Raw genomic sequence first — 19,617 nt, 5'->3', positions numbered from 1 at the left:
GGAGTGGAGCTGCTCTCCACCTGCTCACCTTAGCTCATCCCTATGCAGAGATGGAAATGATGGAGAAAGACTGTGAGGCCATCACTTTACAGACGTCTTCTTTTCTACAGTAGCTAGAGAAAACCTGAGTGAGATAGCATATGCCTAGATGTCTCATAGATTATTCTGTGGCCCTAGAATATTAACTCATCATACAATACAGCCACAGAAATATCAATAATGTAGGAAACATGTCTCCATTGTTCTTCCCAATTAAGGTAAAAGCCAATGTAGATCGCGATGACTAGCGGGCATGATACAGCTATCAGGGTGTTGTTCATTGTGTTTTATTTAGTTTAGTTTTGTTTTTTAGTTTTTTATTCATTTTTATTGGATATTTTCTTTACCTACATTTCAAATATTATCTCCCTTTCAGTTTCCCCTCCAGAACCCTCCCATTCTATCCCCCCACCCCCTGCATCTATGTGGGTGCTCCCCACACATCCACCCCTCCCTCCCACCCTTCCACTTGCCCTGGCTTTCCCCTACAATGGGGCATCCAGCCTTGACAGGCTTCTCCTCCAACTGATGCAGCAAGGCCATCCTCTGCTCCACATGTGCCTGGAGCCATAGGTTCATCCCTGTGTACTCTCAGGATGGTGGTTTAGTCCCTGGGAATTCTGGGGGATCTGGTGGTTGATAATGTTGTTTTTCTTATGGGATTGCAAACCATTTCAGCTCCTTCATTCCTTCCCCTAACTCCTCCATTGGGGACACCATTCTCAGTCCAATGGTTCGCTGTGAGTGTTGCCCTCTGTATTTGTCTTGCTCTGGCTGAGCCTCCCAGGTGACAGTTATAGCAGGCTCCTGTCAGCATGCACCTCTTGGCATCCCCAGTGGTGACTGGGCTTGGTGACTGCATGTAGGATGGATCCCCATGTATGGCAGTCTCTAGATGGCCTTTCCTTCAGTCTCTGCTCCAAATTGGTTGTTCATTCTTAGTAATAATTCTAGCTCTAGAGTCAACCCCTCAGCCACTGAAAAATCACCTTTGCTTCTTCCCCAAGCCTGAACCATCAACATACACCAAAGAGAATTCTCTGCATTCTCCCCAATACTTGAGATCTAATAGCACCTCGTGGTTGCATCCCTAACAAGCAAGGACTAGTGCTCTTATCCTATGAGATACTCAGACTCACAACATACAATATGTCATGTTAAATGGGTTCCTGGACTTGGAAATCCAGAAAAGTATATTTACACACTAATGTTGATAATATTTATATTTAAATCTCACATATCATAACTATTGTGTTTCACATGCAAGGTATATATGTGATATTTTCATACGTAAATGTATATATGTGACAGATGGTTGATCTGATCCTGATTTAACATTGGTATCTGATCTTGGTCTAGAAAATTGTCCATTTTATCCAGATTGTTCAGTTTTGTTGAGTATAGGCTTTTGTAGTATAATCTGATGATTTTTTGATTTTCCTTAGTTTCTTTTGTTATGTCTCCCTTTTCATTTCTGATTTTGTTAATTTGGATACAGTCTCTATGCCCTCTGGTTAGTCTGGCTAAGCGTTTATCTCTCTTTTTAATTTTTTCATTGAACCAGCTCCTGGTTTTGTTGATTCTTTGTATAGTCCATTTGTTTCTACTTGGTTGATTTCAGCCCTGAGTTTGGTTATTTCCTGCCTTTTACTCCTCTTGTGTGCATTTGCTTCTTTGTTCTAGAGCTTTGAAGTATGCTGTCAAGTTGCTAGTGAATGCTCTCTCCAGTTTCTTTTTGGAGGCAGTTGGCGCTATGAGTTTTCCTTTTAACACTGCTTTTCTTGTGTCTCATAAGTTTGGGTTTGTTGTGACTTCATTTTGATTAAGTTCTAAAAAGTCTTTAATTTCTCTCTTTATTTCTTCCTCGACTGAGTTATCATGAATAGAGCATCGTTCAGCTTCCATGTATATGTGGGCTTTCTGTCGTTTCTGTTGTTACTGAAGAGCAGTGGGGATGGAAGGCAAGCAGTGTACACAGGGTCTCTAGAGCTCCACTAAAGACAGCGTCCCAGTGTCAATCATAGGAGGTCAACATGATGCCCTCTCAAATCCAGAAACCATCCCCAATTAACAACTGCTCACAAAATAGTTTTGTCGAGAGTTTCACTTAAGACTCACTTTCACAAACCACACTGAAGAGCATGCGCAGTGGCCGATGGGCAAATTTTCAAGATGTTTTATCATAATGCTTTATCTGGTCATTGTTTAAGGGAGGCGTCATATGCTTGTACATTATATTTTCCAAGTTTGGTTTTTATGGATTCTTTATGGAGGCATGGGTATCACATGTGTGTGTGCTTCGTGTGATTTTCTTGTTATCTAATCTCTATTCTGGTTTGTTTGTTTGCCTGTATATTTTCTAAACAGAGAGAACTAAGGCATGGAATTGTTTGTGTGGGGAAGTGGGGAGGATCTGGAAGGAGATGAGGGAGGGGAAACATTGAGCAGAAAACATTGCATGAAAAAATCCACTTCCAATTAAAAACAAAAAGAGCAGTAGGGTGCAGCCTGATTCTTGCTTGCTCAAAATTCGCATGTTACACAGATTTGAGCTGTTGATCCTTGTGATCAGACAGATTACACATTTCCTTTCCAGATTCTGCATTCAGAGCTGAAAATGGTGGATTTTCTACAGGGTGATTGTTCCTGCAGGAATGAAGTGGAGACATAATGCTAATGAGGAAGTCTGGAATAATTTTCTCATAATTTCTGTTTTGTAATGGAATTGGATAAGGGACTTCTCTGAATTTTTCAGTCTCTGAAATTCTTTTGTGCTACTGAACATAGAAAATATCCAAAGAAAGTAGTGTCAGGCATAGAGAATAATGGGACTGGGAGAAAGTGTCACATAATATGGAAACCTAAGACCATTCATTCACATTTTCATGCATCTAACAAACCTGCTGTTTCACTGACATGACCGTGGGCCCCTGAATTATCAGACAGGATCCTAACCACATTTCTAAACCTCCCACAACATAAAGGGATTGATAGTGGATCATTGGGAGATTAATATTTATAGTCAAATAAAATATAATTTGCTAAAAAATAATGATCATATGTGATATGATGTGGGGGTGGACTCTGTAGCCTAAGCAGAGATAGGCAGGATGTTCCTTTATGGAGGGGGTGTTCAATCACTAAATCTAACACACCTTTCTTATAAGAAATATATGTACCCTGCAACTTTAAAAACCTGAGAATGGCATATTGATTATTAATATAGGAGCAAAAGTCACGCTGATGGTCTCATCTTGCAAGATTTCTGGAGTTATGTACCCTCTTCACAGGGGCAACAATTTGGCTCAGATTCGCAACTGATAAAGCTTGTGATACCTGATGTAAAACAAAAAATTGTTTCTCTCTGCAGATCCAGAAAAAAACAACCTTTTAAAACACAGAATTTGTACTCAGGAAAATTAGCTTATACACTGAAAATTCAGCATTGTAATTTATATAAAAATATTTATGAAGGGAAATGTGTCACCTACAAGCCACCGTTTGTTAGATTGTTCAGTCAGAGTGGGTGGGACCTGAGTGTGTGATGAAGGTTACAGGAAGAGACTGAGCCAGAGATAACCTAGAGAGGGGGCTGTTGTCAATGTGTGACTGCAACCATTTGCAAACCTCAGTGTAGAAGGTGAAAAACAGTGAAAGGATTTAAGATGCTCACTAATATAAACTGAGAACCATCAGATTTGATCCAGATGACCTGCCACTTCAAGAAGTTGGCAGATAAATTATTGATTGCTTCATCAAGAGTGGAAATAAATTAATTAAATATGAAGATGGAGCAAACATGGCACATCTATTCATAATTATTCAGTCACTAATGAAGGTGACAGCTCAAGAGGCAGCCCTGGCTTTGGAGAAGTTGAAATTCTGGAGAAGAATTTGAAAGTCAACTAAAGACTAAAGAAGTGAAATTTAAGATAGTCTAGTAGTCTGTAGGTGGACATGGTACTCGTTTCATGTGATGAAATTTGTTGACTTGAAAAACAATTGCAATAAAAAGATAAAAACTTATAGAATGTGGAAAATTGTTGAATAGAAAAATGTTAATGCAAACTTGGTTCTTTGAATGGGGATGCAGAAAATGGAAACAGCTAATTAAGAAGATCAACAACAGTTTTGTCGGACATTACTGAGGACCAGAAATATGTAGATTCATAAAAGTAATCCCTTTGATCAGGAAGAGAAGACCGTGACAGCCACTTCTAAAAAGAAGTGTAAACTTGTTCAATATTTGGTTGAAGTTCAGACCTTAATGGATGCTAATGAGAAAACTGAAATTCAAAAACAAGAAATGAGAAAAAGATCTCGAAGAGTCAGTACAGGAAATGGAGCAGGTGACAGATGACTATAACAGGACGAAGTTAATTGTGCATCACACTGATTCTATTTACAGTAAACCAGATTTAAAAAGAGAATGGGCATTACCAACTTTAAGTGTGAGAATTCACAGACCTTCTGAGAGCATGGGATGAAAGGGACACAGTCACGATGACGGTCGATGAGAACAGCAGAATAGAAAGTGCTTTTCTCAATAAATAAAACCTTCTCTAGGTTTCTATTTTTATTTAATGTTAATTTTTATTTTACTTTAATGATTTACAGAGACTATAACATTTATATTGCTTCTCAATATTCAATTCTATGTCTTGACTAGAAAAAGTCTTAAATGGTCATCTATAATACTCAGGCATATTTGTATATTAAACAGGAATTTCTGAGTACAAAATAATCAGGAATGGGATTAGGAAAAAGTTCTAGCAAGATCAGTTAGAACGCCTTATCAGGGATCCCTGTCTACACCTAATTGCCACATCACCATCTCATCTAATTCCACAGTCATACCCTATAAAGGAACTAGAATTAGGGTGGTTGCAATTTGGGAACTCGCTGAGATGACTGAACCAACAATTCTTACTGCAAAGGCTGCCACTGTAATGACACCACTTCTAGACACGCTTTCATAAATCTTTCTGGTACATAGGAATTGTTTATCATCTGGGAAGCTCAGATAATCTGTTTTTTAAACAAGGGTTGTAGAGAGAATCGCTTATAAACATCACCTGTCAATAAAAAGCTGATGGCCAATGAACTGAGGCAGGAAATAGGAGGTGGCACCCTGGCAGGAAGAGAGAATTCTGGGAAATACCAAGAGATCAAATGGAGACATGGAGAGGGGTGAGAGGGGTGAGATGAGAGATGGACCTAGGAGATGGACGTGAACTAGAAGGGAGACGCTGAGGAGAAATGAAGGAAGAAACAGGCAGGGACTGAAGGAGAGGTAACTAACCACATGGCAGACACAGGATAGTTTAAATGGATAAATAAGTTCTGAGCTAGTCAGGGAATGAGCCAAAGGTTGTGGCCTAGGAATTTATTAATAGATATTTAGCCTCAGAATCATCATTCCAGGAGCAGGACTGGGAAAGCAATCAGCTATAATTTTTTAACATATGGTGCCGTACATGGAGCACCATGTGTAGGCTTGGATTTTTTCAAAACCTCCTTTAATTGGAGTTCTTTAACATTTCAACTTCCCTTCTAGGCCATGAACGAAAAGAGAAAGATGGTTACTAAGGCAAGGATGTGGACCTGTTTAGAAGTCGTTCTTTGAGATGCTTCCAGTCTTTGTTCTCAGGATCTCAGCAATCCAGTCCAATAGCAAACATCAAACATGAGTCAGTAATGGGGTCCAGCAACAGCAGCTCGGTCCAGCAGAAACCATGAGTGAGGCTTTGTCAAATCGGCACAAGTCTGCAGAAATTTGAAGAAGCAGCCAGAATACCACGAGAAGTTCTTTAGCACATTTCTCTATAAAATCAGGAAAACCAAGATCAATCAACAAAGACTGATGAGGCATTACAAGGTGTACCAATGCAAGAGTGTTCTTAGTGAAGCCCAGTGAAGCCCTGCTAAGTGTTGCACACCAAGAGAAGACTGGCCAGTGAAGACCGGTGAAGTGTTTCAAGGCATACCAATGCAAGAGTGTTCTCTTACTATTTATTGGGTACCATTCATACTCTTCCAAATATCACAAAACCTCTCAAGTGTCCACTCCAGCAAAACACCCTCTCACATGTCTGCTTCAACAAAGAATTCTCTCATAAGATAGCTTCCAGCAAAGCATCACATGTCACAATTGAGTCTCCAAAGAACCAGAAATTTTCACTTCAAAATACAATTGCATTGGGGAAGAATGTGAGTGAATCACAAGGGGGTAAATTAGTTAGTGAAGCTCAGGAAAGGAGATGTTTCGATCAATCAACTCACTGTTATAGCCACTCAGCTCCTGGTTCTAAGTGACAAGAACAATGGACAGACAATACCTGAGTGAGTGAATGGCATGGCTGTCTGTAGTTCCTTACAGAGACTAGGATAAGCAAGGTTCCTTCAACTGCGATATGAACTCAGCCACCACTTGGAAAAACAATTGTCTCGCACTTAATTATGGTATAATGACTTAATCCCCTATTGTGATATTTAGAAAATTTTCAGTTTTCTTTTGAAAACATAGTTTTAATGAAAATTTATATATATATTACATTGCAAATGTATAAATATTTCAGAAGAATCAATTGCTATAAATACAACTGTGATACAAATTGCAAATATCTCTCTCTCTAGTGAGTCATTTGTCTTTCAGCTCTCATAATTTTTATGTGAAATATTAGTTTCATATTACATAATGAAATGTATTAGATTTTTAAATACAAGGACATGGTAGAAATGATGTCTTGATTAAATAATAAGATTAGTTTACTCTGCTTTCCTACAGCTTAATTTATTAGATCTAAATATTAACAATTTTATCAACTTCATATTTGACAAATTATCTGGAAGTTTGGGCAGATGCACTCTAAACAAAGGACAGAAACAATGTTTTCTGTTTCTGATCAAAGGAAATGACCCAAATGATTGGGCCTCGTGCAGAGTCATCCATGCCGGGGTTGTAGCTGCACACTCAGCTGCTGTTTGGAGTATATATGAGAGTGGGGTTATTTTGTGACGTTAGCACAAGCATTTAGTAAAACGGAGTGTGTATTTTAATGTTGCGGGCTGATGATGATTCTGAGCATTGGACATACAAGCAGTCAGTGTCTCGTAAGTCTGAATTTAGGTAAATCTAAGTGTGAACTTCTGCAAAGATGTTATGTTTCCTCACATCTTCTCTGTAATTGGTGGAGATCTGATAAGGCCACAGCTGTGCGAAGCCTTTTACAGAGTCTTCCAGGGCAGGGGTTGTAGCTGCACATCCAGCTGCAGTTTGGAGCCAGGCTGCAGGCTTACTGGGAGCACTGTGCATAAGCAGCACAGAAGTAGGTGCCTGAGTCCTCCAGCTGGGCATCACTGATGTGCAGGGTGCTGTAGCGCTCCTTAGAATCGAATGTTGACTTTAACCTCCCGTTCTCCTTTGTTCCTGGAGCCAGGTAGAACAGGTTGATGAGGCTGCCCCTGGGATCCTGTAGGAACCACTGCACAGTTGTCATGGCAATAGAAAAATTGCATCTCAGAGAAGAATTGGTTCCCTCATGTAGACTCAAGAATGATGGACTCTGCTCCACATTATTTCCTCTCACCCCTGTTAGAAACAGAAAAAGAAATCAGAATGGGGAGAGGTATCTACCCATATCAATACCCCATGAAACACCCATGAGGAAGAATGCACAGGAGATTTTCATCTACTTTCTCCCTCTCCACCACCGACATTTCTGGAGAATCCCTAATAGGAACTTAGCTTAGCACAACTCACAGCAAATCTGCACCCACAGAATCCCCAGCACAGCTCTCAGGTTCCTCTCCATGGCCCTGTCCACTTGCTGGGATGTCTTCTCTCCAGCTCTGAAGGGGGTCAGTCTTGTGTCCAGACAACTTGTGCTCACAGACTACAGGTTCTCTCTGAGTCACTGAGCTCCCTCATTCATCTGAACGAGGAACTCCACCCACCTGCACCTCATGACTCTGCACTGTCATTGCTCCAGGACTGTGGAGGACATTGATGTAGAGCCCAGGACACTGTGTTTCTAATGTAACACGTAATATGAGAGAGTTTGAGGGAAATGTATGAGGAACGGGAACACATTAATGATGAATGCCAATAGGAAAACCAATGGCTCAGTGTGTAAAGCGGAGCCTTTAGAGTCCTAGCGAGACTGTTTGACCTTTTCTGGCCTAATGGTTTTTACACACTGTATTCTGATCATTCTCTTCCCTTCTGTATCACCTCCAAATCTTTCCCAACTCCTCAAGTCCAGCCCTTTCTTTTCCTCTCTCTTTAGAAAGCAAACACTTAAACAAACAGCCCTCAAACAGAAGTAAATGAAAATTAACAAAGAGGAAATGCACATACACACACACACACACACACACACACACACACACACACACACACACACACACCACAAGACAGGAAACTATAAAATACGGACGAAGAACCATTAAAACAAAACATGTTCAAACTAAGTGATAAGGCATTGTGTGCTGGCCATCTTCTGCTGTGTGGTCAATAGAAAAGATATACACAAGGAAGTCCTGGCAGGACTCTTAAATTACACAATCAGGCAAATCAGCATATAATCTACTACACCGAATAAAAAGAATATCTTGCAATTAAGATCATCAGCACAGTTTTGTTGGTTATAGGAAGAACAAGACATGCCCTGTTTCAACCCTGGTTTCTTTTCTGTCTCTGGACGTCTGCTCTGCTGTTCTGCTGGGTTCTGCAGGGAAGCACAGCTAAGGACGCCGGCTCAGGTTCAGGGAGGCTCGCTCCCTTCTAGTTTCCATACCTTATATCTTCTAGTTTTCCTTTTTAAAAAAGCAATTATTTTTTCTTTCCAGTTTAGAATACAACACACACACACACACACACACACACACACACACACACACACACACACAGTATGTGATTTTATGGAATTATAGATGAAATTCTAAGATACAGAAAAAACAGTGATAAAAGTTGCTCTTGTGTGTCCATCCTCAGGGAGACTCTGTTTTGTTTACATCTCATCAGAGAATTGTTCTTTAAAGAGATTTATACACATATGAGATCCAGTGAACCGGCTCTGGATATCTGTGGTTTTATTAAAAAAGTGACAGGGAGCTAAGGGTCTGTATAACTCTGAACCATCACCACTATTCCTTGCTTTGTGCGTGGATTGACTTATGTACTGTATCTCAGCTCAGCCCTTCAGACCTCTGGGCATCTTAAGAATCAGTAATTTCTAGGAACCCTGCAGTGCCCCCTAGTGGACTGACACCACCAACAAATGTGACTTCAGGCCATCTCCACAAGCCTCATTAAACCAGCCCTTTACTTCCTGGTGAAGGAAATGCCAATGGTCAGAAGACAAGAGTGTCTAGATGGAGTTCTCCATAGAAGAAACAAAAATGGCTTTAAAAATCTCAAAATTGCTCATTATCCTTAGTAATTAGGAGAACACAATTTAAAACAACTTTGTGATTTCAACTTACACCAGTTAGAACGTCTAAATTAAAACAACTGACAACAAATGCTGAGGTGGGTGTTGGGAGAAAGGAACCCACATTCATTGTGAGGGAACTTGAAAATTTGTGGAGCTGCTCTGGATCCTGTGGAAAATCTTCAAAAACCTAAAGACAGATGTAGCATACGATCCATCTATTCTACCTCAGTGTGCGTCCAAAGAACTCTCCATCCTGCCTCACAGATTCCTGCTTTTGTTCATCGCTGCTCCACTCACAGGAAGTAGGAAATAGAAACAGCCTAATGTCCTCCTCCTGGTGAGTGCAGAATGAAAATGTGGCACTTATAAGCTCTGGAGTATTTTTCAGTGTAAAGAAAAACATCGCCACAAATTTTGCAGACGGAACTAGAAATGATAATTTCAAATGAATTGACTGAGACCCAGAGAAACAAAGACCACACATTCCGACACTGAGCTGACTGCAGTGGAAATTGCAGAGACTCCCAGCTCTACATTTTCAGATGGACAGATAGAACCTGGAGTAACCACAGAGGCCAGAAAGGTACAAAGGGGAACACGGGGTTGGGGAGAAGCACCAGAGAAAGTAAGGGCAAGATAAGCATAAGTTAATGGGAACAATAGGAAAGAAGAACAGAGGTAGCTGGGAAGGGATGGGAGGTCAGCACAGAAAATGGGGTGCATGTACACAAATGAGTATTACTCAGTTTTCAAAACAATGACATCATGAAACTTGCAGGAAAGTAGACGGAGCAAGAAAAACAATCATTCGCACTGAGGCAGTCCAGACTCAGGAAGACAAACACAGTGTGGACTCACTTATAAGTGGACATTAGCCATGAAGTGAAGAAGAATCATGCTACAATCCACAGACACAATAAGGCTAAGTAACAAGGAGGATGAATGGGGGAGGGGGAAACATGATTCTCACTGAGAGAGGGAAATACAATAGTCATGGTGGGTGGATATGGAGCTGGGATTGAATGAGGTTGAGGGTAGGAAAGCAAACATAAATGATCACATTGAGAGAGGAAAAAGAGAGAGAATAACGGGACAGACAATTGGAATTGAAGGGGGATGTCCGGAACGAGCTAGAAACCTGGGGCAATGGCAACTCCCAGAAATCTATTAAATGATCTTAGTTAAGACTCCTAGCAATGAAGGACATGGAGTCTGAACTGGCCATCTTCTGTAACAAAGCAAGACATCAAATGAAGGGACTGAGACAGCAACCAAGCCACAAAACCTCCAACTTACAATTTTCCTACCCACAAAATGTGCAGGGGTACAGATGGAGCAGACAATGAAGGATTCCTAAACAGTTACCAGTCCAGCCTGATAACCTTGCCATGAGGTTGCCCACTTGACACACTATGCTTCCCATAGGTGTGCCTAGCATAACCATCATCAGAAAGGCTTCATGGAGGAACTAGTAGAAACCTATGCAAAGACCCACAGCCGAACATTAGGTGGAGCTTGGGGAATCCTGTGGAAGATGCGCAGGAAGGACAGTAGGAGCAATACTAGTCAAAAAACAAGAAAACCTATACAATTAACTACCCTGGGCCCATCATGTTTATAGAGGTTGTGCCATCAACCAGAGAGCTTGCATGGGACTCACTTAGGCCCTCTGCACTTATGGGACAGTTGTGTAGCTTGGCCCTCATGTGGGTGGTCTCCTGACAGCAGCAGCAGGGGCTGTGTCTGACTCTCTTTCATGCCTCTGGGATTCTTTCCCTAAAGTGAGTGGCCTCCTTAAGCCTCAACAGGAGAAGATGAACCTACCCTGGCCTTACTGTAACTTTATATGCCAAGGCTGTTTGATACATGTGGTAGGCGTCCCCTTTCCTGAAGTTAAAGGGAAAAGGAATTGGTGGGGGTGAGGATGGATGTGGAGGGAGGGAGGACTGGAGAAGAGGAGGGAGGAAAAACTGCAGTTAGGATGCAAAGTTAATTAAAGGTGTATATTTTTATACACCTTTTTTATTATAAAAATGAAAAGGTGGGAAGATTTAATTGCCCTTTATAACTTAATAGTCTTAGTATTTGAATAAGTTAATGAACACGTAAGTTATTTTTAAAAGACTAAAAGCACACTCCATTCATGGTAAAAGCATATACCCTGAACACCCTGGTCCATCCTGTTGAATTCATCACTCGCCATCCTAAACTTCTCCTTCAGCTTTCCTTTTGGAGCTGATGCTGCCTGGTGTTTTCTTAAAAAATCGTAATCATATATTATACGTGCAGACTAACAGGAAATATAGAGTATTTCATGTCTCATTTTCTGTTTGATATAAAATCTCAAATTTGTGTTGCTCCTTTTGTACTTTTATTTGCAATCTCATAAGCCTCAGCTGAGGATGCTGGGGCATGTCTGGGATCCCAGCAACTGGCAGGTCAAGGAAGGAGGATCAGAAGCTCAACATCATTGTGAGCTAAGAATTGAATTCATTTGATGTTAGCCTAAACCCCATGAAACTCCATCACAACAAACAACTAACAAACAAATGAGTCTTTCTCACGTTAGCAGCTGTAGCCTCTGCTTTTGCCTTGCACTGCGTTATGGACACATCTCAGGTTCCACATCCCACCTTCAAACAGCTTGACAAATACATATTTATGTGTAACAATATATGCACATAGTTTCAACAATGGACTTCATCATTAGAACTGAAATACAGTTCTGTATGCAGATGCTCCAGTTCATTTTGCCAAAGAGAACAATGAAGTCTTTGTCAAAACAACAAAAGAAAAAAAATTGAGATTACCAAAAACACTGACGTATTAAAACTGTATCCAAATGTAAAAGTTGTATAAATGTTTATCAAAAAAAGATCTTCTGAATGAATCAAAACTTTAATTCTTTGTACACTGAAGTGGAAACTTAAGGGGTCTTTGAAAAGTTAGTTGTGTTGAAGAGTGTTTTTCTGGGGCAAACACATGAAGGAGTTTTTCCTTGAAGCAGACACAGGTGAAAGAATTTTTTCTGAAGCAAGCATGTGAAAGAACAGATGATGAAGGATTCATTAATGATATGCATGCATTGGTCTGCCTCACACTACGTAGTTGAACTCCATTTTTCAGGACTGCACCAGAAAACTTCTGGCGATATGTTGCTATTTCTTTCTACTTCCTCAGACTCAGGATGATTGGCAGAGTGATGTCATCTAAGATGGACGCACCTATTGAGACAAGACCCATGGAGGACACATGGTGTTTGGAGGAGTACATAAAGGACTCAGCAGACAGTGACGGAAGCTTGCTTGGCTTGCTTGCATAGCTAAATGCTTCTCAGTCTTACGTTTTGGCTGATCTTGGCTTCACCCAAAGAGGCACAGCCAAGAATGTTGCCTGACATTCCTGGTGATCCTGGTCTCTCCTGCTTACACAGAGATTCAGCTGAGGCCTGGCTGTTCCTACTAGGTTGTGCCACTGCTGATGCTATCCTGACACTACTGAACTGGACTGCTGGAGTATCCGTGAAGTGTTTCCAAGTGGGTTGAGCTGCTGTCCTGTGAACTGAACTGCTCATTTCTTGACAATGCAGATAGGATTTGCTTCAAAGAACCATTTCTAAACAGATCCACTTCCCCTGTATCCTTTTTTATCTACTACTTCTGGTGGGTGGTAGGCTAAAAGGGAGGGTAAAACATTTAAGAACACTTGCAGTAATAAAAAGTGTTGCAACCGGTTCCTGCCCCTACCGCCCTGTGCTTCTCTTCTGGGCTCTCTCTAACCTTGGCAGTTGCTCTCTCACAATTTCCAGCCTCATTGGGCCAAAAGGAACTATCCATGCTAGTGCCAGCACCCATGGGACCAAATGACACTGCGGGTTATCTTTATCTCAGAGGCCACACTGCACTCAAGTCCTCGCTAAACCTGGGGGTCTGCAGTCCCTTCCAGAGTGGAACCTTGCCACCCTGGTCTCTAGAGTTAGTTCCAGCAACAGGGGGAGCCAAATGGAACTAAGCATAATTTATCCTAACTTAGCACCTCTGCCGGCGGCTCTCTCCTAGCTGTGAACTCTCTGGTCCCAACTGCCCGGTAAAATCAGGGCTCTAGAAGTCCAGCATGGGCTGGCCTAGTATGTCTCTCTGCCACAGACTCTGCTCATGATCTCAACAACCCAGTGAAATCATGACTCAATAAAGTGTAATTTTTCAATCAGATTTAAATTCTCAATCCACAATACATCCTCCCAATGAACTCACAACCAATTGATAAGGATATAAACCTCCTACATAGATAAGCTCTACATAGATTGCCTACAGAAATCCATCCCAACTACCTTGACAGTTCAAGACACCCAGATCTGGGTCATCCTTCTCCATCTTCGTCTTGATTCTCCACTCCTCCCCCTTCTCCTCTGCCTTCAAAAGCTTTGCTTCTGCCTTATATTTACTGTCCAGTCATGGCCTTGACCTAACTTGAGTCAACCCTCACCTTCATATAGACATCAACATGCAAGGTCCATCATTAAAAATAGTTTTGAAAAATTAAAGTTACAGCACATGTTACTTTGGGAAACTCTAATCAGAAACCACCAATGCTGAAGACAACATAGGACACGTTTCCCCTGCTGTCCTTGTGGAAGGATTGACGCCTTCTCTCTAACCCACTCACCATAACCACCACAGCCTTCTCCACAGCAGGCCTGTTCTGCTCTCAGGTGGAGAGAGAGGACGGCCTAGGAGACAGTCAGGTTTGTCAGGTGAATCAGCTCATGCTACACAGAAACCGTGTTTCTGAGAGGTGTGAGTGAGGGTTGACTTAACATTTAGATCAAAGAGAAAATGGGAAATAGGCAGAGGAGAAAGACCAAGAATAAATGAAGCAGAAAAAAATGAAGCCAAAACTGAGAAATTTTCATGTACTGAGAGGATAGAGAGCTGCATAGCCAATTCTGGATAAAGTCCTTCTGTTCAGTTACTATTGCGGCTCCATTCCCTTCCATTCCTTCACAATTACCTCATTTTATTTTGTTTCAGGTTCTTCTAGAAACATGCAAGTGATTGTGTGTAAATGCAATAATCAAACTTACATGTGATTCAGCTTGACTCACTATTACACTTATACACATTCAAGCTTATATACATACACACATACATATACACTGACACACACATATATAATATATATATATTACATACATACATATATATATATACACTTCACACATACATACATTTCCATGCTTATACACATGTATACACTGAATGGAATAAAATTACATTAAAAGGTGACTGTTTTGCTGAATTATCATGTTAAGTATTGCAATGCACTACTTTAGAACAATATCAAATAAAACAACCCAATATTTGAGCATATAGGATAGAATTTGTCCAGGTGTGTATGTGTGTATGTGTGTGTCTGTGTGTGTGTGTGTGTCTGTGTGTATGTGTATTCATGTGCACAGCAGAACTCCATATATTATCATACAGATAACATTATTATTCTTAAAAGGATATTAAAGTCTGAATTATGTGCTACGCAAAATATATATGCTGGAGTGCTCACACCAAGGACTCCAGTGTGATGATACTTGAAGACAGTTGGTTAAAAGTTGACTGAAGTAAAATGAATGTACACATGAGGGCCAGACCAATCAGACTGATGATGAGCACAGACCTGCACATCCTCTGACAGGGACCTTGTTTGGACTCACTACTGTGGACTTCTGGGACCACAGAGAGAGATCTCAGAAAAAGTGGGTCCTGCTCACAACTCCATCTTGGACTGTCCCCTCTAAGACTTCAAGAAAAGAAGTTTTGTTCTCTCAGCCACACACCCTGTGGTGTGCTGTGAAATCCCCCCTCCAAATGAATATACTTGGCCATTTTTAGATTCTATTACACAAGCACAACCAAAAAAGCTTCTGGAGACATAACTCGACAGATGAAATAATTCAACAGTTTATCATTCTACTATTTTATTTAGTTTTAGAGCTATTGTCTCCCAGGTAATACTTCTCCATTCTTGCCAAAATCCTCCTGATAATTCTACCTAAAGTTCTGATGGCCTCACCAACTTGTCAAGGTGCTGAGAAGACTGGGGTCTGCATTTCCTGCACTGAGCTCCCAATGCTAATGTAAAGAAGTGAAATCCCCCCTGTAGGTTCTAAAAGGCTTTAGATATTTTCACACCCTGTGCTTGTATCACAGCACCAGGACATCTTAGGTTTGCTCGGAACACATATGGAGAAGGAAAATCTGCTTGGCATAAATCTTATAAATCTTCAGAGTGTGCAGGGGCTATTTCTAAAATTTTTTCAACTTCTGTATATCTCAACCACAAAAAAATCTGTAAACAGGTACAACTGTGTAGGTTTACAGTTAACATTAAATCATTTTGATTCAGGCATGCTCTATTGCTTATGTCCCACTGAAGTTACTCTCAGTTCGAAAGTGTGAGGTGAGCCTTTCAGAATTCTCCTTCCAGGGGTTGCCAGATGCCATTTTAAATAAAGACAATGACAGAAGAAACTGAAATTCTTTTGACAACAACATGATAAATACACAAAGCATCATCACATTTCATAGGAAATATCACATGGTAGGTTTTGCTAGCAAGAGAAGAAGCATGTTGCATAGCCTGTACCTAGACCCACTAATAACTAAATATTTAATCCCTAACAATTCCTTGTCTAGCCACTGTGAGACACAATGTAACAGAGTGGAGTACGTTTGTCTATGAGGTACTGTACTGCAACGACAGTGATGGATGATGAGGAGGAGGATGAGGAGGAAGATGAGGATGGTGGTGGTGGTGGTGGCGATGGTGATGGTGATAATGATGACGATGCACAGAAGAACATGTGGATCTACGTATCGACTGCATGCAGGTGAGCAGAATGAGAAACAGAGGAAGTCCTGCCACATAACTCCACAGACCTGAAGTTCTCAGCCAGGCCAAATGTGCAGTGGCAAGAATGGGGAACCTCATCACTTGCAGCAGGTGAGTAGACTGGAAAGGCATACATGAGCATTCCTGGGCTGGTGTAGGCTCTGTGTCTTACAATTGTATACACTGCCCCTGCCTTCTCATTTCATTATAAAGAAAGTCAAAACTAAGAGAGTAACAGTAATGTGTGAGGTAGATTACTCAATATTAACATCTTCAGTTAACTTGTGTTTGTGTTCTATGTTAAAATATTTATGTGTACATGTATGTGCTCTTTGTGTGTGGGTACAACTGAGTGGGGCATGTAAAACCACATGTGTATGTGTACATGTAGAGACTAGAGAAAAAACTTCAATGTTCTTCCTCATGTTCTAAAGAGCTTCTCTCTCTCTCTCTTCTCTCTCTCTCTCTCTCTCTCTCTCTCTCTCTCTCTCTCTCTCTCTGTGTGTGTGTGTGTGTGTGTGTGTGTGTTTAAGTGCACAAATGTGCACATGCATGTGGATGCCAGAAGTCAATTTTGGATGTCGTTTTTCTGAAGCTATCTGCCTTGTTTGTTGGAGAAAGGTCTCTTACTGTTACCTGGAGCTCACGGTTAGTCTAGGCTGGATGGAGAGCACAGCCTCCATGCCCAGCTTTGATGTGTGCACTGAAAATCGTGCTTAGGTCCTCATGGTTCGTGGTGCCCGCCTACTTCCATTTCGGAGCTGAGCAGCACTAGAAAAATCTTCCTTTCTTTCTCTCTTATCCTGACTATTCACCCTCCTCTGCTGTATGCAAGAGAGTATAAGAGCTTCTACAATCCTCCCATTCAGATGGAGAAGAAACTAAAATTCCTCACTGTAGTCAGAGAGCACCCACTTTCCCTGTGACTCTTGCCTGTATTAGGGCAGGGCAGGACTATGTTAGAAAAAGGAATCCATCATTGGAATTCTATCCTAGAGTGAAAGCAATGAGTAGTTAAAAAAGATGCAGAAGGACTCAGACCACGGAGTCTCAAGGAGATGAAAAGATTTGAAGAAGACAACAAAGACAAGATAGTACACTTACAACTGTGATGAATCTTTGGAAAAGAAATACCTATGAGCTCGAATTCCTTATTCCCCTGTTTTCTTTTTAATGGTGAGTAGAACTTACATAATTATGACAGATTTCAAAACTTTTGTATCACTGATGAAATCCTATATTGACTACCAAGGCATCAAATTATTTCCAAGACGACGGTACTTAAATAATATGACCAATTCTGATGAGTATAATTAGTAGGAAAATAATTTATAGGGAGATTAGCATAAAAGATTGAGAAGAGGAAGAAAATTCCAAGACAAAAGCTGTAGAGTACACCTTTCACTTTCTGTGTAAATGATAAAGTGAGAAAATCAAAGTCCAGCTTCTGGTTTTTCCTATCATAGGCTTAGTCTAGTCACTATCCAAGCAATGTCCACTCAGGAAATAACATTCAGGATAACAACACAGTCGCCTCCAATCCACAGAATGAGCTCTTTCTCGGATGGTTTAGCTGGAAATGAGTTGTAGAAAGACAGCTGGGACAGCACAACTTTCCTTCTTTCCTCTCCAAGTCCAAAGAGATGCTTCAGAGACCACAAGGAGAGATCTTGTGTCTGAGCACCCACAGTCATGGATGTTTGTGTTTAGCTCCCCCTATAGCCCCAGACACTGTGCGCTCACAGCACAGAAGTACACAGCTGAGTCGCTCCAGTGCACAGAGGCTTTCCGCAGGTGGAAGGAAGAGTTGCTCTTGCTGAACTCAGCCTCAAAGCCATTCTCTCCTTGAACCACGGAGTCTCCTGAATAGTACTTGAGGAGCAGCTGCAGCCCCTGCTGTGGGTACTGGACATACCAGAATAGGTAAGGTGACACAGAGGAGGAATAGGTGCATCTCAGCCGCAGAGAGGATTCTTCAGAGACAGTGACATGAACATCAGGTTGAGTCACTGACTGAGCTTCGACATCTCCTGGAAAGGAATATTAGATCAGTAAGTGCAGTGCAGACTTTATTGAGGATAGTCGGAATTCAGAGATGCAGAGACCACAAGAAAGCTGTACTCACTCAGGAGGAAGTTTATCCCCAGCACTGGGAAGAGCGCCAGGAGCATGGTTGAGCCTTGGGAAGGCTGCAGCTCTGTTGTGGAGGAACTCTGGAACAGGAGAGGTAGGAAAGTGACTGAGGAAAGCAGGAGCTTAAAAGCAGGTGTAGGGAAGAGTCTGCTGGAAGTCTTATGCTCAGATAAAAACTGATGCTGCAAACAGGAGCCTGGAAAGTTTTGAATATCTGATTCTTGTCTCTTTCCTTTGCTAAATACTGAGCCAGCTGCAAGAAGGATGAGGTGAACAAGTGGAGATCTTCAAAGGAAGAAGGAACAGTAGTGAGTGCAGCAGCGCCCTCTGGAGGCTACATGAGGAACCAAGTGTCTTGCGGGTCCCCATTCTGCCTCCTGCTGTGTTCCTGTTTCACAGATGTAGAAAACTTTGGCAAAGCACATTGTAGTGTTGCCACCACACCTTGGAACAAATAAGACGCACAGGGTTAGGGTTTTAGCATTGGTGATTCGTGTGTCAAGAAGAAAATGTGTCAACTTCTGCCTTTTCTCAACTTGACAGGGGCAAGAGTCATCTGGAAAAAGGGAACCTCACATTAAAAAAAATGCAAAAGACAAAAACCCTATCAATCAGCAGTAGGAAAATGTATGGAGCATTTTCTTGGTGATCAATATGAGATTGCCAAGCCAACTGTGGCAGTGTGACTCCCAGTCTGGTTGTCCTGTGTTGGTTAAGAATATCAAATCTTCTGAAACATGAGGATCAATGAGGATCAACTCAATTAGCAGCTTCCCTCCATGGTTCTATTTCAGTTCCTGACTCTGGGTTCTTCCTTGATTCCTGCCTTGGCTTCCTATGATGATAGCCTGTAACCCGTGAGCCAAATTAATCCTTTACTTTACAAGCTGGTTTTCCTCGGATTTTATTGCTGCAATAAAAAGAAAACTAGGACACTAGGTAAACCCTGCTGTCTAAAGACAGACTTCCAACAAGGACAGAAGCTTTGGTGCAGTGAGCAGACTGGGAAGCCCAAGGCAGGAGGCAGTGAGTGTCCCAATCCAGGACAGGATCAAAATGGGCAGAGTCTTAAGAGGCTTGGAGAGGGAAGCTTTGTTTTCACATCATGGATATTTACTCTCTG

The 19,617-nt window shown here is 41.4% G+C and overlaps 2 gene segments (V, D, J or C); both read right to left on the bottom strand.

The window, feature by feature from the left end:
- Nucleotides 1–7,334: 7,334 nt before the first annotated feature.
- LOC134482036 (T cell receptor alpha variable 22-like) lies at nucleotides 7,335–7,853 on the bottom strand. The segment is given in 2 exon segments: nucleotides 7,335–7,630; nucleotides 7,802–7,853. Coding segments are annotated over 2 exon segments (348 nt in total).
- A 10,224-nt stretch (nucleotides 7,854–18,077) lies between these two features.
- On the bottom strand, nucleotides 18,078–18,532 carry LOC134482035 (T-cell receptor alpha chain V region PHDS58-like). The segment is given in 2 exon segments: nucleotides 18,078–18,391; nucleotides 18,487–18,532. Coding segments are annotated over 2 exon segments (360 nt in total).
- Between the last annotated feature and the right edge of the window lie 1,085 nt (nucleotides 18,533–19,617).

This window comes from Rattus norvegicus, chromosome 15 (genome assembly GCF_036323735.1).
Source record: "Rattus norvegicus strain BN/NHsdMcwi chromosome 15, GRCr8, whole genome shotgun sequence".
Lineage (NCBI taxonomy): Eukaryota > Metazoa > Chordata > Mammalia > Rodentia > Muridae > Rattus > Rattus norvegicus.
This window is presented reverse-complemented; position numbering and strand designations above follow the sequence as displayed.